This window comes from Jaculus jaculus, chromosome 10 (genome assembly GCF_020740685.1).
Source record: "Jaculus jaculus isolate mJacJac1 chromosome 10, mJacJac1.mat.Y.cur, whole genome shotgun sequence".
In the NCBI taxonomy this organism is placed as follows: Eukaryota; Metazoa; Chordata; class Mammalia; order Rodentia; family Dipodidae; genus Jaculus; species Jaculus jaculus.
In genome coordinates this window covers 102405913-102426604 of record NC_059111.1, presented here as the reverse complement: position 1 = coordinate 102426604, position 20692 = coordinate 102405913, and the positions used below count along the sequence as shown (strand labels likewise).

Here is a 20692-nt window from a genome sequence, read left to right as displayed (position 1 = left end):
ATGTATGGAACATATTTGAGTCTGAAGTCACCCATGATGTGTGAGTTGCTGGAGAAATCCATCCTGGCCATGGACTCTATGAAAAGTAAACCTGGAAGGATTATTTTCTAATTGTTCTGATAGCATGTCTCTTCCTCTAAATGACACGGACTGTCAAAACTTTTCCATCCAAGAAATGCTTTGAATGTAATCAAATGTTAATAGATATTCAAATATATATCTGCCTTCCAAGGGGAAAGGCATGTTTCAGGGTAAGAAATGGTTTGAGGCTCTCTGCCTAATATATTGAAAAATTGTAAGACTAGGGAAGAGCGATGATGTTTCAGTGAAGTCTCACATGAAATTATAAGAGCAGATCAGTAGGGTAAGTAGATGGGTTTTATGCCAGAGTCACCCTCGATTGGCTGTGATAGATTATTGGACAGCTCTCTGCCTATTAGAATGGAATCTTCTCAAGGTATATACAAGTTAGTCACAGCTACCATTCATTATAAGCTTCACATCTTGACAAGTCATTGGCTTATTGGATTTATTCTCCCTTCCTGGAATATCTAATTTACATGGTCCTCTGCTTTGTGTTCTCCCTCTCTAACTGATGAGACATGAAGTAATGGCCCAGAGACATGAGGTTTAAGGCTTAGTATCTCCTGACCTTACAGAAACTCAGTTCTGTCTTCAAGCAGGGCCAGAGCTACAAATGACTTTCTGACAAGGCTGGAAGGGAAGGCTGATGGGGAAACCTACATGATGATTCAATCTTATAGGTGTCCCCAAATCACTTTGCTGACTAAATGAAACAGTGCACGAGGCAAGACACCTGTGACCTTCGAATCCCCCTGTGAGGGTCATATGTTTTCCAAATTGCTGGGCCTTTGTCAAGTTCTTTGTCTGCAAGAAGAGGGGTGTTTTGTTGCGTTTCTGTGGGCTCATTACATAGCTAGCTGGACACCTATGCTAGATATTTGGTCCTTGGTTTGCACATGGATACAAACGCTCAAACCTAACAGCCTGAACTTCTTTGGGGGCATTTTCTTCATCCCTTCTGATTGAGTGGTGATGTCGGTAAGGTCATTCTGATCAAGGATTGTAGGAAAAGAACCTTGTGTGATTTCTTTTCCCATTATCACTCATACCCTCAGTTCTGGCCACCACCTCCTTCATATGCTCCCTTTGTGCTTTGAAAAGGGAGGGAGAGGGAAAAAAGGACCACAGTTAGGGGTTCAAAGGGCACACAGAGAGATTGTGGGAACACTGGAATCTACTGGAAAGCACAGAACCGAGTTCTGCCAGGGTGAGAAGTATGTGACCCAGCAGAAGACAGAGTTGGGTGCCCAGACCAGGGGCAGCCAGTTGGGCAGCACGAATACAGGTGTGGGTCATGGTCCAGGCTCAGGATTCATTTCTGCCAGCAACTAGTTGGGTGATCCAGGACAAACTTGACACAGCCACTGTTCTCTAAACACAGAAGGTCTAACCCAAAGGTATTGAAAGTCCCTTCCATTTCTAATATCCTGTGAGTCCAGATTAAAGCTGTGACATGCTATGAATTCAAGTACAAATCATCTTAACATCTTCCTTAAGATGTTTTGTAACAGAAGCAGATAGACCCTTCACATAGGCTCATGTGTTTGAGCACTTGGTTCCCAGCTGGTGGCACTGTTTGGGAAAGTTGGAGGAACTTGTACGAGGTGGAGCCTTAGCCAAGGAAGTGCATCACTGCGGGCAGGCCTTGAGGTTTCATGGCTGGGCCCCGCTTACTGTTCCAGCTTTTCCTAACTGTGGGCGTGTGACCAGCTGGCTTCACACTTCTGCTGCCATGCCTTCCCCGCCATGATGGGCCGTGCCTCCGGGACTGTAAACCAAAATAAACCTTTTCCTCACGAAGCTGCTTCTTGTCAGGTAATTGGTCACAGCAGTGAATACAGGAACGGATACGGCACATCAATGAGGGTCCACCAAGGGGGGTCAAGAGACAGTGAAATAACTCTGAGCAAGCACAGCTAGAAGAACTGGGACAAAACTGTCAAGTAGTATTGGACGATAACTCCGAGGACCAAATAAACGCTCCCAAGCCCCTCGCGATATAAATAAATGATTGTATGAACTCAAAGCAGGTGATAAGAGACAAGCATCTCGCACAGAAGAATCGTAAGTCATATTCCTCTCTCCGTCCCAGCCCTCCATCTTAACTCGCCACTTTCCATGTGCGGTCACGCAGAGTGACTTTCCTCAATACCATGTAGGAACAGAGAAGAAAAACCCTGGCAGTGGAGAAACATGACCAACGCTACTTACTCCAGGTGACAGGGGCAACAGCCACAGTCAGAAGTCATTCTGAAGTGACGTGCTAAAAATGGAATTTTACCTCTGTGATCTCTCTCCTCTAACCCTCAATCCAATGTCAGTGCGAGTAAAGCAACGTACACGTCTCAACAGAGGAGGGTCCTATCATCAGCCTGGCCTGTGCTCTTCAAAACCAACAAAAATAAACAATGTCTTGAAAATCTGCCACGGCCACGAAGAGCCCAAGGAAATATAAGAACTGAAAACAACTTGGTGAGCTGCATGGGGTCCTGGGACAGAAAAGGACCTCAAGGAAAAAAACTCCAGGAAACAAATTTAACTGTGGATTCAGTTACTGATAATGTACCGTCATCCATCCAGTGATCATCACACATGTGCCCCACTAAGGTAAGCATGTTGATACAAGGAGAAGCTGCTCAGGGGACAGGGTGATACTTGAACTCTTTGTACCACCTGCTCAATTTTCCTTTCAGTCTAAGCTCTTCTAAAACTCGTCATCAGAGACAGAAGTCAAAGTGCCGCTCTCACACAGCCCTTGAGCAAACAACCTTCCGTGAGCTCTGCAGCTGTCAGGAAATGAATTTCTGCCATCAGCACTGTGACCCTGGCAGAGGAGTCAAGCCTCAGAGGTGATGCCAGCCCCAGTCCCAGCCCCAGCTATGGGCACAGTTTTGTGAGCCTCTCAACCAGGAACCCTGGTAAGCTGATCCAGGGAACCTGTGAGATGAGAAATGTTTGCTGTTTTAATCAACGGAACACAAAATCACGAACAGGATACATCCCAGAAAGAAGGGAAATAGTATAGGAAATTACCATTAAAATGGAAGGCACCAAGAGTGGACCAGGAAACCTGTCTCTGAGGGGGAACCTCCAAACCACAAAAGGGGAGCTTCATGAGGTGCTGCTGTGGAAACTCCATGGGCAAAGACATCAGCTGGCTCTGGTGCCTTGAAGCCAAATGTGGGTGTCATGAGGAAAGAACCAGGAAGGGAGGCAAGAGAGCCAGGGCCAGCCAGGGTGGAGAGGGCATCCAAACACGGGTAAGGAATTTGGATTTTTTTTCAATTTGCTTGATTGCTTTCATTTTTTTTTTTTTTCAGTGCGAAAGGATCTTTATTTTAAAGTGAGAAATACAAGATTTCATCCAGCAGGTAAGATGCATGTTCCTGCTCTTACCTATTAGGGGCTAAGGTCAGCACCCATCCTTGCAGGTTAGTCAACATGAACATGAATGTGAGCGAAAGCCCTCAAGAGAAGCTGTAGGACTCTGATATAATTCCTTTATTGAGTTCAGGCACAAAATAAAAACAGCTACATTCCATTTTGAAAGATAGCAGCTTTTCCAGAGGCACTAGCTCCCAAAAATTATATTCCCACGTTTAAGATAACAAGTTAAATACCTTTTATGTAAAAATCACTCTGTACTTTTGATAATCAGTGTAAAGGAATTAAACCTTGGCTAGTAGTTTTGTTCACTGTGAAATATCCTTTTGCTCTCCACTTAAATAGAATGCAACCAAATGTTACAAGCACTTTATTTGTGGTTACCAGTATAGTTACAGAAACTATTCAATAGGCAGTACATTACTTGTGATACTGTGTATTAAATTAAAATATGACCCTTCCCAAATGACAAAATTTATCTAAGCTGATCCCAAGATTAAAACTGTCTCTACAGTTTATATACATTAGGAGTAGCAAAAATAATAAGAAAGAAATTGGAAATATCAAATTCAGGAAATCTAGAAGAATTCTCCAACATCTGCTCTCTTATCTCGGCACTTAGTTCGAGCTTCGAAAGCTGCAGAGTTGTATAAATGCCTCTCAAACTGCGGAATCTTCATTGTTTTAAGCGCTGCATCAAGCATCACTGGAGGTCCAAGGTCAAATAGGTTTTACTGGTACACATGGGGTCATGATATACAGAGACATTGCTTCCTACTCATAACTGATGGCAAACCCCACAATGCATGACCTATATTCCCCAATAAGGAGGAATTTGGATTTTAAGTTCAACAGGAAGCCAGCACGTAAATATCACGTCTTACTCAGTTTAAAAATGTATGCTCGCCTGGCGTGGTGGCGCACGCCTTTAATCCCAGCACTCAGGAGGCAGAGGTAGGAGGATCGCCATGAGTTTGAGGCCCCCTGAGACTACACAGTAAATTCCAGGTCAGCCTGAGCTAGAGACCCTACCTCAAAAAAAAAAAAAAAAGTATGCTAATTGCTCTGGGCAGAACTGATGAAGCGTTGGCTGGAGTGGTCAAGATGGCCAGTTTGGAGGCTCCAGCATTAGTCTAGACAAAAGAGGGTGGAGCCTTCGCCCTGGCTGCCATAGAGAGATTGGAAGGCTTCTAGCAAGTACAGAAAGACTGTGGGAAGGCTCTTGACAAGGTGGGCATGGGCCCAAGGTTCCAAGATCCGCAGATCTTGTCTGCCTGTGTGCGTGAGGAGCTCCCAGGCCGGCGTCATGGGTGAGCTCGGCACTCAGTCACAGGCTCCCTGTCACCCAGCCTGCCCCCTGTGGCATCCTGTTCCCAAGAATCTGCATATCTCTGATGATTCATCAGGATGATTACCGGCACCCACCAGTCTGGGCAAGAGCTTCCCCGTAGGCACTGCCAGAAGGGAAACTGGATCCCACCCACCACCCCCAGCCTCCTGGCCAGATAATGCTGCCCTGCATTAATTAATCGTTTCCTCTGGTTTGAGCGTTAATTAGACAATTTGTTGCTAATTACTTCACTGGGCGGGAAGTACCCTCTCTAACCCAGAAATAGTTATATCTAGAGTGGTAAAGTGCCCTGTGCAGGGCACATTTCTTCCTACGGGAACAGGGAGAGGAAAAGTGGGTGAGCAGCATTCTGCAATATTGGTTTCAGCTCTAGAGGCATCACCTCAAGTTGCCTGACTCCATCTTTGGAATCTTGATTCTAAACGTACCTTTTCTAAAAAAATATGTATTTAGGGCTGGAGAGATGGTTAAGTGCTTGCCTGTGAAGCCTAAGGACCCCGGTTCGAGGCTCAATTCTCCAGGACCCATGTTAGCCAGATGCACAAGGGGGCGCACGTGTCTGGAGTTCGTTTGCAGCGGCTGGAGGCCCTGGCATGCCCATTCTTTCTCTCTATCTATCTGCCTCTTTCTCTGTCTGTCACTCTCAAATAAATAAATAAAAAATAAACAAAAAATTTAAAAATATGTATTTATTTGAAAAATAGAGGGGAAGGAGAGAAAAAAAGAGGGAAAGAGAAAGAGAGAGCGGGGTGGGGGGAGAGAAAATGGGTGTACCACAGCCTCCAGCCATTGCAAACGAACTACAGACACAGGTCACTTTGTGCATCTGGCTTATGTGGGTCCTGGGGAATTGAACCTAGGTCCTTAGGCTCACAGGCAAGTGCCTTAACTGCTAAGCCACCTTTTTCATTCTTGTTGCCTCTTCCTTTTCCATGAGCTCACTCTCCTCAAGCCTGGCCAGCTACACACACTGCTGCTTTTGGTGCCCACCCACTTATCCCACAGCCCAGTGTGATCCCTAGGACATCTGTCTATACCCTGTCACAGACCCCTGAGACCTCCAACCTCGGAGAAAGTAAGTCTACAAGGTTATTTTGTGGGAAATGCCTGCGTTGATTGAGTGACTACTGGTTTTGCTGTCTAGAAGGTGGCTGTCACAAGTTGATGGCTCTGAGGTTTTCAGCACCTCAACTGTAGGAGATTAACCCTCCAGAAGGCAGGACTCATCACGGTTCTGGGAAGGGTTAGTGCTGAAATATCTCTTTGACCCACAGGGTTCTGCATGGCACGGCCTCACTTCTGGGTTGGTGCCTCTCAGTTTAGCCATCACAGCCAAGGAGGGACCAGGAATGCCTAGGCTTTGGGCTTGAACACCTCAACCACATTCTTTAAAAAAAAAAATTGTTTATTTTTATTTATTTATTTGAGAGTGACAGAGAGAGAGAGAGAAAGAGAGAGAATGGGCATACCAGGGCCTCCAGCCACAGCAAATGAACTCCAGATGCGTGCGCCCCCTTGTGCATCTGGCTAACATGGGTCCTGGAGAACCGAGCATCGAACCAGGGTCCTTTAGCTTCACAGGCAAGCGCTTAACCACTAAGCCATCTCTCCAGCTCTCAACCACCTTCTTAACAAAATCAAGTTCATGGGTTGGAGCATGGCAGCTGCCCTGGGCTTCACTCCCAGTGTCGTGTCAGGCCCAATGGCAGAGGACGCTAGCTGGAGAAGGAAGCATACCTGCAGAACTTCCAACAGATGACCGTCCCTTCAGTTCTTCCTGTTGGTGCAGGGTATGATGGTAACCCAAAGTGTGCAGGTACCACTTCCCACCCCAGCCTCTTTCAGGGGAACACATCTACTTCACCTTGGTACAGTCCTGGTGAAAGAGGTCGTGTGACCTGTGGATGAGTTGCATCTCTTCAGTCTGGAGAGTGTCCCGGTGGGCAAGAGATACTCATTGAATAGCACTTTCTTAAGCGAGTTGTCACACAAAGGCCTTATCAGAAAGTATGGCTTTGCCATTTGAAGAGTATAGCTTATGTCCAAGAAGAGATAATTTACTGTTCCGCCCCATAGTAGTCAAGGCTCAGATGGGTCTTCCTAACTTCTGAGGCCTGTTGGTACTGCCCTGTCCCTTTCTGCATAAGGTGTGGAGAAATAGTCATAAAAGGCCAAGAAAGTTTTAAAACAGCAGAGGCTGGAGAGATGGCTTTAGTGAGTAAAGTGCTTGCTGTAAATTTGACCCAAATTTGGATTCCCATAACCCATGAAAAGCTGGGCACAGAGGCACATGCCTGTAAGCTCAGTGGTAGAAAAGTAGAGAACGAAAGGTCCCCAAAACTTGATGGCTAACTCATGTAGTCAAACTGGTGGGCTCTGGATTCAGCTTGAGTCTTTGACTCAAAATCATAAAGTAGGGCTTGAGAGATGGCTTAGCAGTTAAGCATTTGCCTGTGAAGCCTAAGGATCCCAGTTCAAGGCTCGATTCCCCAGGACCCACGTTAGCCAGATGCACAAGGGGGCGCACACATCTGGAGCTTGTTTGCAGTGGCTGGAAGCCCTGGTGTGCCCATTCATTCTCTCTCTCTTGCTCTCTATCTGCCTCTTTCGCTCTGTAGCTCTCAAATAAATAAATAAAAATAAACAAAAAATTAAAAAAATAATAAAGTAGAAGAACAACTGGGGAAGACACCCAGTGTTGACCTCTGGTTTCCACACATACATGAATGTGTCCCTGCACACACAAACGTGCCCGTACACATACATTCAAACACGTGTAAACACAATCACACTCGCTGCACACACATATACATGCAAAAAAACTTACAAGAAGCCTTGGTCAGCCAGTTCGTCCCTAGTACTATATGAAAGGAAGCTGGAAAGAACCATAAAGTTCCTCTCCTCTGGTGCTTGGCTCCTTTTGCACTCGGGGATTTCCCCTAGAAGCTCTGCTGGGTTGGTCTGGGTGGGCCCCCCGCTCTGTGCTCTGCAGAGAGCTCTGATGAGTCCAGAGCTGAGGAAATCGGGGTTCCTGTTCTTCCAGCCAGCAGAAAAGGGCTTCAAACTCTGAATGTAGTCCACAGCACCACAATCCGATAGGTGCCCAGCAGGTGGGAGGGGTCCAGACATCCTCCTGCCCCACGCTGTGTCTGTCCCCTTCCCCTTGGAAAGGCTGCCTACCCTAGGCCTCCAGGAAGTGGAAAGTGACCTAGTGACATCACCATAGTCACAGCTGTTGGCCTAGCAGCTGTCGCTCAATTCTGACCTGTTTCTTACTGAATCTGCAGCATGTGGACTGGCCAGGAAAGTTGGGGAGCCCATAACACTCTGCCTATTTGTCTTCAATTGAAACAGCTCCGAAAGGAGTTCTCAGAATCCAAAGGCTCTACACGTGGCAGGATCACAGCCTTGCGCCTGCCTGGAGACAGGTGGCAAATGGAGAATGTGCCCAGGAGCAGCAAATGCCAACAAGAGGTAGGGATGAAAGAAAGCCAGTCCCCAGGGCTCCGGATTCCTGCTCCGCCAGAGGCCTGTTTGCTCAGCTTTTCTGGGATTCCGGGAAGACCTTTCCCAGGCCTCAGGAAAGCCGGGTTTCATCGGAGCTGGCTCTGTGTGCCCAAGAGACAGAGCAAGCCTCAGTACAAGCAGAGTCTCTTCACTTTTATCTTTTTTACCTTTGGCGGACCCACGTGGAAGTTGAATTTCAGGAGGGAAACAAAAGGGAATCCATCGCTAAAAGTCATTAAGGATGGCCAGCTAGTCCGATGCCTTGTTTCATGAAGGGGAGAGAGGCGCAGAGAAAATAAGTGCAAGTGGAAGTGGGCGGAGGGGATTGGCCTGTCTGTGGAACACCCTTAGGGGTGTGGGATCTTCTGCCTCAGACACCCCATCTCCCCAGCCTCTGCAATAACTGCACTGTGGGGTGCCAGGGAAGGAAACTCTGGTTGGGGGACACCCAGACTTTGATGGTAGAATTTGGGCACAAGTCACAGCTTCCTAGAAGGCCTGTTTGTCTTTGACACAAGGTAGCCTGTGCTTCAAGGAAAGGACAAAGCCTCCGGCTCCAGTCTTATCCTATAAAACTCTCCCCTTCTCCCAAACCAGAACTTATTGAACCCCAGAAATCTCTCTCTGCACTGCGACAGACAAGCCTCTCATTTTTTCCACATTGGCCAAGCTTCATGGGCGACTCCTCCATCTTTCCTTAGAATCTCTTCTGGTCCACTAAAGGGACCAGAGTTGGGCATTTTCATGGTACCAAAGGTCTGACATTTGTTTTCATGCAAGGGACTCATTTTCTCTTCCTCACACAAATATTTCACTTCCCTCTATCCATGCCCAGCCTTCTTCCTCCAAGCTCCATACAACTGCTGTGAGCATCCAGAACATCCCCTTCAGATTGAGTTCAAGGAAACCCCAGGCACATTCTAGTCCTAAGGGAAAGAAGAGGCCCAAGGAGATGGTGGGACGACCAGCTTTCACTTTGTTGGTGGACTGTAACCCATGGCAGCCTAGCTATTCAGCTCTCCTAAAGGACAATGGGCTGCCGTAATGGCATGGCGGTAATGCACTAAGGGAGACAGAGAGGTTCTATCCTTGTCCCACCAGGGCCTTCCTTTAAATGGGAGGGGACATTAGGGCCCCAAAGTCAAGGATAAACACGGGCATTCCGAGAGGAAACCCCTTCCCTAGTCTCACGCCCAATCTTGGGGCACGGGTGTAGACAATGCTGGGCACCTCCCGGGTCCCTGCTTCCTCCAGATCTGTGCGTCGTCACACAAGTGTCACGGCCACCGTGTCTCTTTGGTATCAGGCACTGGAACTGAGGACCGCACCTCGTCTCCCTTAGCACCCCTACTGCTGGCACAGTGGGGAGCAGGTGAGAAGGACTCAGAGATCGTCTAATGAACCAACAGACGAGCACGTGGGAATAGCCACAGCCCCGTCACGCCCACCTGCAGTGTCCCCTTGTTATTTCCAGTCACCAGGACCTCTCCCGTTGCCCCAGCCCACAGCCTTACCTCCCATGAGGAAGAGCAGCCCCGCCACGTACTGCATAAGGCCTCGGTCCCAGCAGCAGCCCAGCACGCCGACGATCCAGCCGAAGAGGATGATGGCCACGGCCATGCCCATGAAGCCGGCCGTCATTCGGCGCAGGTCTGCGGGGGAAGCAGGGGACGCAGTTAGCGGCCGAGGCTGGGACTCACCGGCAGAGGCGCCTTAGCTCTGGGGCGGGGTTGGGGGGAGAGGGCGAACCACCCCAGGGGCAGGAAAGGCCATCTCTTTCAGAGCGAGCCCCCAGCACAGAGCAAACGTATGACCGTTATTGCTTTCACAGCTCATCCGTGGCAGACCAGGGCTACCCTGTCGGACTCAGGCAGGGCCCTGGGTTCAAGCAAACCTAAGCTGTCTGACACGCAGGCCCCAGGCTATGGAGAGGTGGCAGCAGCCTATGCTGCAGGTCATATCTTGGGGACCAGACCAGCAAGGGAGCTCCTCCCCCCATTCTTGGGATTGCAGTGAGCCAGGATCTATATAGCCCAATTCTTGGGGGTCGCAGTGAGCCTGGACCCCCAGACAAAATCTCCGACCCCGAGATCGGCAGGAAGTAAGGCCACTCCCTCTCCAAGCACGGAGATACCTTGACATTCAGATAAGATAACCCAGTGGCTTTTGGCCAGTTGCCTAGGAAACTCCTTATATGGCATCAGCCAGCACCTTTGCAAAGCCCACCCCCCTGTATCATACATCTTCCCTTTACCATTGCCTATGTGCTGGAATGTATGTCCCCATATGCTAATTAGGCGTCACCAAGAAACCCTGTACATCCAATCCCCTTAGGCCCCTCAACTGCTTATCAACCCATTTCCCTATTGATTAAAGCGAGCTGTTCACAGAGACTGTCTCCCGTCTCCCGAAAGTCTTTTCTTTTGTCACATGCACACAATCTTGATCTCCGCGGTTGCCTGGACTCCTTGGGGGACCACAGCCGGCCCGAGGACCCAGGAACCCACACTACCCTTCCCATGCATCCATCTGAACTTTAAGAGACAGGTGCTGTCTTTGGCCCTTCCTGCAAAATAAAGCCACTTGCTTCCAACGGCTTGAACCCAGACAGTGTGGCTAACTACAGGATGAGACAGCCTCTCAAAGAAGGGAAAGCCAAGGGCATGGGTCACAGGAGAAGAGCAAGGTCCCATAGGTAAGCAAGTTGCACCTGCCCAGCCTTCCTCCCCTCTGGCCAGGGTCTGCAGGGCTCTAAGGTCACGTGGACAGCTCCAGTTTGCATGGGGAGGCGCTTGCTCCTTTCCTCCCTCCCTCACAGGCTGGCCCCTAGGGCTTATTCTTGCTTGCAAGTGGGGCTGCTCAGTAAAAGTCCCACTTCCGCTCCTCAGCCTGAACCCCTAGAGCAGGCCCCCCCTCCCTGCACATGCCTCCACTCCACCACCCTGAGGTGAGCCTCAAGTTCAGGGCGAATGTCTCTGCTCTATCCCTTCATGATCAAAGGGTAGGCATGGCTGAGGGAGGAAAGGGATTGCTGGAAAGGTAGCATTTTTAGCACCCCTACTGCCCTGCCCCTCTTACACCCAAGCAATAAATGTCACACAGGCTTCTCTGTGGGACAGTGCCTTGGGATCTGTCTATGTCATTTGGGAAGTGGGGCATCTTCCCTCCGCCCTTCTCGCATTTCAGCCACCCCTGTGCGGAGCCATGCGGCGCCTGGTCTGTCACAGCTCGCTTGGCTCGAGGCCCTTCTCTTGCAGGATGTGGTCTCATTGTCCTGCCACGGAAGATCAGTGATCGGTGTCAGTCCCGGTCCAGGAAGGGAGCTGGCTGGAGAACTGGGAGGCACAGGTATAGAGGGAAAACTGCGGCTGATCGTCCCCTCTGGAAGGAGGGGTCTGTCTGCAGAGGAATCTAATCCCAAAGGCAGAAGTCTTAGGAAAGCCACAGGGCTGGTATCTGCCCTACTCAGTTCTCCTTTGCACACCCAGCAGGCCGGCCTCAGCCAGGCACAAGTGACACTCTCTATGTAGTGACTTTCGTGAGCTGCTGTGGATGCCTCCTTATCACGCAGCACTGGGCCAAGGGCTGGGATTTCCAAATGAGTCAGATGAGCCTGTGTTGAAAGCATCATTTGATTACAATATGAGCACATGAGCCAAGTCTCCTGCACAGCTAGCCACAGTCAGTTCAAAAGAAGGGAAAGGGGCTGGAGAGATGGCTTAGCGGTTAAGCGCTTGCCTGTGAAGCCTAAGGACCTCAGTTCGAGGCTCGATTCTCCAGGACCCACGTTAGCCAAATGCACAAGGGGGCGCACGCGTCTGGAGTTCATTTGCAGTGGCTGGAAGCCCTGGCGCGCCCATTCTCTCTCTCTCTCTGCCTCTTTCTCTCTCTGTCACTCTCAAATAAATAAATAAAAATGAACAACAAAAAAAAAGAACATTCCTGCCCATGGTCTGGTCCCAGTTCCTACAGATGGTCCAGGGCTCTCATTTCCCTTCCGCCTCCCCAGACACACTCACAGCCACCAGCCCTGACGTGGGCCTGGCCTTTCCCCTTCACAAGGGGCCTCAGTGTCCAAACTGCTTTCTCAACGGGGAAAGGTCCCCAGTGGACACGTGAGGCCATGTGGACTGATTGCTAGAAATTAGCTAATCTGTGATTGATACTTCTTTTTCTTAATTTTTGTTTTTGATTTTTATTTTTTAAGGTGGGGTCTCACTCTCACTCAGGCTGTCCTGGAATTCACTATGTAGTCTCAGGGTGGCCTTGAACTCACAGCAATCCTCCTACCTCTGCCTCCCAAGTGCTGGGATTAAAGGCATGCACCACTACGCCCAGCTAAATTTTTAAAATTTTATTTCAGAGAGAGAGAGAATTGGTGCACCAGGGTCTCAGCCACTGCAATCAAACACCAGATGCTTGCACCACCTGTTTAGGCAAGTGTGACCTTGGGCTTGCCTCACCTTTGTGCATCTGGCTTACGTGGGATCTGGAGAGTCAAAAATAGATCCTTAGGCTTCGCAGGCAAGCGCCTTAACCACTAAGCCATCTTTCCAGCACTTTCCGACACTTTTTTAACTCCACGTTCTTCAAATGCATGGAGGATGTGGGGAGGGAGAAAATCCAGCTCACCTCTTGGGTGTTTTATACTCCCTGCTTAAACAGGATACAGCCAAATCAATACACTCCTACTCTGGGTCCTTCCCTTTCTGTCACGGGGGTGGGGATGGTCTGGAATCTTTTCCTCGGACACACTAAGACAATCCCACAGAGCCCCTCTCTGCTGCAGGCCAAACACTTCCTGGCCTTACTCTCTGGAAGCCCTTTGCTGGTCCCACGTTCTGGACACCCTTGGGAGCAAATGCACCACTTGGGAGACTGAGGCCACAGTAGATTACATCGGGTGAGTGCACATTGGCCAAAGATGGACGACACAGTAGCTGGGTAGGATATCTAAAAGGAATGCCTACCAATAAAAAGGGAGGTGATATTGATTGAAGGATGAAAGCAAAGTACTTAGAAGAAAAGGGGGAGGGGTGGAAAAGGCAGGGGAATGGACAGAATAATTTCTCTCCCGAAAGTTCTGGGCAGATTCTAGTTATTTGAGGGAGGGCCTGTTGCCCTCTCTCTCACACACAGCTTAGGTGAACTTCTGTGTCTCCCAGAGGGCATTGTCCACAGACGCCGAGGCCCTGTGCTAAATTGTTGATGTGGAAACAGGATTAAAAGCAGAAGTTCTGACTGTGTGTTTTCACTAACCCAGATGGGTCTCCACATCATCCTGTGAGCCTGAGTCTGCCCAAGCAGTGCGTGAAAGCTGGTTACTTTTTCCTTGGAGAGCTCCCGAGTGATCAGGTAAGCTGCCACAGCAGCTCAAAAGTAAGACAAGAAAGCTTCCTATTTTACAGATGAGTAAAGCAAGATCCAAAGACATTACGTCATGTAGGGACAGTCTCAAAACCAGTGGACTGCTTGAAGAGTTGACAACTGCGTTATTGAATTATGCGAGATAATTAATAGAACAAAAGCCTCCTGCATTACAATAGCAGATTGAACCAATATATTTAACATTCATTCCTCACAAACCAGACCAAGAAAAAACTATACTTAAGAGGTTTGTTGTTTCTGTTGTTGTTGTTGTTTGTCTGTTTTCTTAGTCTACACGGATGGAGAATGCAGGGGAAATGGTGATTATAAGAGGACCAGAAACTAGGAAAGTGGTGGACTGTGGGAGTGACTGGAGCGGAGAGGAGAGGGTGTCAATCCAAAGCTAGCATCATCAGGGAAGTCAAAACCCACCTGCACAATCCCTCTCAGGCTCTTGAGCTGGTCCATAGTGCACCAATGATGAAACAAGAACTTGGTGCAAACCATCTGGGAAGAGACTAGATTCCCAAATCCCCTGCCCACTGCACACCGATGAGAACCCAGCGGCATACACAGAGCACCTAGGAATTGGGATCAGCAAGCTCTGCTAAGGATTTGCTAGCACAGGGTACTATGCTGAACTTCACTACCGAACGCTGACAGGGTGAGTGACTATTGGACGAGGAACCTTGCTGTTGAGACCTTTCATGCCTTTTCGACTTGCTTCCAGAAGCTGGCTGCTGGGCCTTTTATAGGCTCAATGAGGTCTATGAGTGACCTACTATGTCACTCAATAGGGAAGCCTCAAATTGATTTGGGGTTCCCTCCCTAACTCAGTTCTTCCAGGTAGCTCTTTACCAACCCACTTTTATTGTTTGTTTATTTTGCATGTGTGTGTGTGTGTGTGTGTGTGTCAGTGCACATGTGTGAGGCTAGAGGACAATGACCTCAGGTGTTCCTCAAGACACCATCGACCTCCTTTGAGACAGAGTTTCTCATGGCCCAAAGCTCACCACTTATGCTAGACTAGCCAGGCACCGAGCCTCAAGAATCCACTTGCCTGTGTCTCCCCAGTGCTGAGATTACAGGAATGTGCCACCATTCCTGGCACTTTACTCTGGTATTAGGGATTGAACTCAGGTGCTCACACTTGCATGGCAAGAACTTTGCCAGGTAAGCCACTTCCCAGGCCTAGAATACCGCTTTTCATCTTGAGCCAACAGCCAAGTACCTGAGAATATCGTAGCCTGGAGGTGGGGCAACTTAGGGCCATAAACTGTTTGAGGAGAAGAAAAAGCAATTTCCAAATTATTATTAATATCCTCAGAGAGAAAAGAGACAAAAGTATTGCCTTTGGGAGGCTGGGGAGATGGCTCAGTGACTAAAGGTGGTTGCTTGCTGGCCTGGGTTCAATTCCCCAGTCACCCACATAAAAGTTGGATGCAAGAGATGCAAGCTACTGGCATTCGTTTGCAGGGGAAAGTGATCCTGTCACCCTCATACACACATATGTGCAAATAACTGAATACATTTTCAAAAAATAAGTGAAAAGGCTATTGCCATCATGAAATAAGAACAGAATAGTATTTAAAATTCTATGAAATAGCTGGGTGTGGTGGCACATGCCTTTAATCCCAGCACTTGGGAGGCAGAAGTAGAAGAATCGCTATGAGTTTAAGGCCAGCCTGAGACTACATAGTGAATTCCAGATCAGCCTGGGCTAGGGTGAGAACCTACCTCAAAAAAAAAAAAAAAAAAAAAAAAAAAAGGAAATCTATAGGGCTGGAGAGATGGCTTAGCAGTTAAGCACTTGTCTGTGAAGCCTAAGGATCTTGGTTTGATTCCCCAGGACCCACGTTAGCCAGGTGTACAAGGGGGTGTATGCGCCTGGAGTTCGTTTGCAGTGCCTGGAGGCCCTGGCGTGCCCATTCTCTCTCTCTCTCTATATATATATGCCTCCTTCTCTCTGTGTCTATTGCTCTCAAATAAATAAATAAATAAACAAAAAATTTTTAAATCTATAAAACAGGAACTAAAAATAATAGAATCAAAAGCTATGGAATTAATATTATAAATTCAATGCTAACCTACACATCAATGATCCTATCACACTCCAAAAGACCAAAGACTGAAAAAACGCAAACAGTACAATAGGAGGAAATGATGAAACAAGCTGGGCCTGACAGTGTAAGGCAGTCATCCCAGCTACGTAGGAGGCTGACGCAGGAGGATTGAAAGTACAAGGCCAGTCTGGGCTACAAAGTGAATTCAAGACCAGCCTGGGCACCTTAGTGAGACCCTGTCTCAAAACAGAAAAAAAAAAGGGGGGGCTGGAGAGATAGCATAGCAGTTAAGGCACTTGTCTGCGAAACCTGAAGACCCAGGTTTGATTCCCCACATTAAGCAGATGCACAAGATGGGGCAAGTGTCTGGAGTTCATTTGCAGTGGCTAGAGGTCCTGGTGTGCCCATTCTCTTTATCTGCACCCCTCAAATAAATCAATTAATTAAATATTTAAGAAACAGAAAGAGGGCTAGAGAAAGAGATGGTTTAATGATTAAGGCACTTGCCTGAGAAGCCTAAGGACCCATGTTCAAATCTGCAGGCCCCACAAGGAATAATCGCAGTGATGCGAGCATACAATGTCGCCCATGTGCACAAGAGGGCGCACGTGTCTGGAGTTTGTTTGTTGTGGCTGAAGGCCCTGGCATGCCCACTCTGCCTCTCTTTCTCTCTCTCTCTCTCTCTCTGCCTCTCCCTCTCTCTCAAATAAAAGAAAAAAACGGGTTGAGGATATAGTTTAGAGATAGAAAGCATGCCTAACATATGCAAGGCTCTAGGTTTAATCTCTAATGCAAATAATAATAATAATGATTAAAATGAGAAAGAGAGAGCAGGAAAAGAATAGGAAGATGATGGCTTGTATCATATTTACAAACAGGACTGCCCATGTGGTCCTTAGGAAGATTTTGTCTCTGCTTAGTTGAACTGAGAAGCACCATAATGAATTATTTCCATTGTTTTGAAATCTCTGTTGCTTCCTGCTTGCATTTGAGTGAGTGACAACTGTCACTGCCTATGGAGTGGCAACATGACCTGCATGACATCCTACCTCCTTAGGAGTAAGAAACTCACAACCACTCCTGGTGATTTCCCACTGTGCCCTGAGTAATACTCTGCATTCAGGTACACATGTAGTTTTTATTTGTCTCTCATCTCTGCCTGACTTTTCAGTAAAAGAAAAGAAGGGGGAGGAAATCGTAACTCACTAACCCGATGACCTTGGAAAGATATTACGTTGGGCTGGCCTAGGAACAATCCCATGGGAAAGAGCCTTGAATGATAAGCCTGACTCTGCGGGCAAAGATAGAGACGCAGAATGTGCCCATGAATCACGTTGGCTTTGAGTCCGTTATCTGTATTCCATGACCCTCGCATTTAACAGTCTAATTTATGAAATAAGAAAGGTGCTTTCTCTACTCTTTTGAAGTTAGTTCAGCGTGGAAGGAGCAGGCAGAGGAGGTTAAGAACGAGGGAGGGTAGCAGAGCAAAGGCAAAGTGAACCATTAAACAGAGCCAGAAAAAAAAAATAATCCTACCTCTTAAAAAACTGTTCTTTTGGTTTTAAAGTTTATACTCCTATTAACATTTAAATTGAGAGGAATTGCTTGCAACTCTACATGGGAACTCAGGATATCTACATTTAAATAAACACCACTTAGAGAAGGAAAAATAGACATTGGGCTCCGAATGTCTTTCTAGTTGCTTTTTAAAGACCTGAAACAGAAAAGATTGGAATATTTTCTTTGACTCTTAAAGAGTGGCAGAAGTGGTGAAGGTAAGCACGGGTTGGTCCTTGCTTCAACATCCAGGGTCAAGACTGGATACAGAAAAGGAAACACACTGCAGTAATGGCCGCAACGGGGATGGTGAGTAAGAGCTCGCAGGGCCTCTCTGTCTCTGCAAACCACCAAGGCCACCATCTCCTGTGAGTCGCGGGGCACCTCTGGGTGCGCCTCCTTTGCTGCCTTCTACGTGACATCAGCACATAGTCCAGGTGACGCAGGTGGGAGAGGGCTGGATGCCCTGGCATCTAGACAATCACTCCTCAGTGGATGGAGGCCATAGGTGTTAGAGACCGAGCAAAGTGATGAGGGCCCAGCCCCAGTGTTTATGCTCCACTGAGGGGTCAGCCTGGAATGTTAGAAGTGGAGGGAAAATCTACAGTGAAATTGCTAGCCATGGGATCAACAAAAGACTCAAAGGATAGGAAACATTCCAGGAACCAGCCACTCACTGCACGATCATTGTCTTTGAAGAAAATGAGATTTGGTCCTAGGAACCATGTACAGATATAACAGCTCACCAGATGGACAGATTCCAGAAAATAAGGTGTCCTTGTTCAATTTCGGGCTTTTTTACCCACTGGCCATGAGAATATGAGCAAATTAGCCCATGTCTCTGGATCTCAGTTTCTGTGTCTGTGAGTTGGAAGTTAGGACCGTACTGACTTCAATGAGTTACTGAAAGGATTAAATAAGCTAATATGTATAAGCAATGCTAGAGATACAGAAGTCTCGACAGAAGTGAAAATCGCCTCAATTAAAACAATTCTCTGCTTGCTGGTGGAGAAGAGTCATCATTGGTCTTAACCAACAGTGGACCCTGAAAACTATACAACTGGCCACCCAAGCAAGATGCTCTCACTAGCGTAATAGTGGCATGTCTGTTATGGGGTAACTCACTGCTCCCAAATTTGACTTGAGACCTGCTCCATGGGAGGGAATTCATGCCCGATCCTGAAAACCCAGTCAAAAGCCTATGTCTGAGAAGGTCCCAAACCCAAGTGGGGAAGTTATTACATGGATATATTATGCTCATCAAATTGCCCTCTAAGTATGTATGTCTATGCATAAGTTTACATGAATGCTGTTCTCACTTTTTGGTAGAGAAGTCTCTCTTTTCAGATGACAGTGACCTCTGGAGAGACTGAAAACTCATCAAAGTGCTAAGAAGTCACAGGAGTATTCTGCACTAATGAGACATCTATATTACACCCTTCAACGGCTCAGGCACTGTTGTGAAAGAGAAGCTAGAAATTATGGAAGAGCCAAGGGATGGGGAGACTGCTTGGAATGCTGCCTCCCAGACATAAAATACGCCTATTCATGACTTCACAGGGGCTGTTGTTATCTGCTCAAGACCTTACAATATCGAGTCCACCAACAGATTGTCATGGATGATGGGGGAGGGCAAAACAATTGACATCAATACAGAAAAAGGGTTTGTAGGGAAAAAGTGGGGGTTCAGTGTTAGGGGCAGGAGAACGGGGACAAAACAAGAGTTGTGGGGGATTATGTATATTTTAATAAAGGTTTTTTAAATTTTATTAAAAAAAAATTAGCACTCTACCTCTATGGTTATCTTCCCACTGAACCTAGAATCCTGGTCTCACTGTGGAAGACACAGCTGAGAAACATTCTAGAAAATATGTGATCCATACTACCAAGGTCATCAAGCAGGAACTTCGTGACTTTACAGGCTTTATGGTCCCCAGGGGATAAGAAATTGTCAGAGCCAAGAGGCGTCTCAGGAGACAGTGTGATTGGATGTAATGGATGACGGTCACCACTGACAATAAAGCAGCGCACTCCAACTTCGGACGTTTGTTAATCGCCCACGGTGATTAACAATGTCGACGTCTAGGTTATCAGAAACAGACTACAGAAAACACTTCTGTGTTTTCCACCTGCTTCATCCCTTGCATTTGCCACCTATTAAGCACAGAAAGCATTAGAGTCCCATGCTGGGAAAGCTTCTCCTTAAGGATCCGGTACTCAGAGGGAGCCAGCTCCTGGAAGCCGTTCTTTTGCCTTTTGGGTAGTTGGAGAGGCAGAGGTGAAGGGTTTATTTATTAATATGGAGATGCGTCCATCTGGGAGTGTTGTTGCTGCTGTCCTCTGGGGATCAAAACAGCTGGAGGCTGCCTGAGCCAATAACAGAGGTGCCAGTGGGCGCGGAGGCCCTTTGGACCCTGGGCTCTATCAGTGAGCGCTACAGACATGTGGAAGGCAGAGCCATGGGGCATTATCGCTGCCGTGTTCAGAAAGCTTCAGTCACTTAGTTAAGAAAAATGGACTCAGCAAAGTACCTACCAGGGACTTTTGCCTATGCTTTGCTTCTATACTGTGAGTTGGTCCCACATCACAATGCATAATGAGGGAATCATTCCATGTGACAACAAAATAGTTCCCGGGCTTCCATGAGAAAGCACTAGACTTGGGGTTTCAATCCCCCAAACGCCGTTCTAAAGCACACTCTGCCTCCTGGCACCCTACCCTTCTCCCTGTCTCCCTCCTGCAGGCATACAAATGCCAATCTCGCCCTCCCTCCGGGACAGGGTGGTACTCTGCAATCATGGCCCCCTCCATGTCCTGTCTGGCAAGCTGCTCACCACCTCGGGAGACTTCCTCCAAAAGGGACTGCTTCTGGGAGGTTTAGTGGACTCTCACATCCAGTCTCAGGACCCGCGTACTCAGCAGATAAAACGACCCAGTCTTAGTATAGAAGTTACTTGTTTACATCTCTCGTCCACCAATAAATTCACACTTGTTCAGGCTTGCACTCACATTTATTCGGTCTTACTGGTCCCCAGCTCATTGCCTGGCATAAGCAGGCGCTCAACAAATACTTGCTAAATGTGGTCACCGTCCCACCGCATAGCAAGTATGAAAATGGGGTGCTTGTGAAATAACACACAGTGAGGAGAATATACCTTCACCATCCAACCTGCTTCAGTGACTCAAATGTCATTGTGACTTGGAGTCAGTTTTTCTTTTCTCTAATCGCAGTTTTCAAAGCCAGCATTAAACCATTGCTTAGCAATTCAATGTCGTTGCTTGTTGCATACAAAGGACACATCTGCATACATCTGTATTCCAGATGACATAAAATCATGAGGTTAATGAGGGTATGTGGTACCCCTCAGACTATGAAGGC

At 47.6% G+C, this 20692-nt stretch overlaps 1 protein-coding gene across 1 annotated transcript in view; it reads right to left on the bottom strand.

Moving 5' to 3' along the window:
- Tmem178b (transmembrane protein 178B) overlaps positions 1–20692 on the bottom strand; it is a 434230-nt gene that overhangs the window by 29468 nt on the left and 384070 nt on the right. The window contains exon 3 of the mRNA XM_004661164.2: positions 9841–9978. Within this exon, the coding sequence (XP_004661221.1) occupies positions 9841–9978 (138 nt within the window). The remainder of the gene's footprint in view (positions 1–9840; positions 9979–20692) is intronic.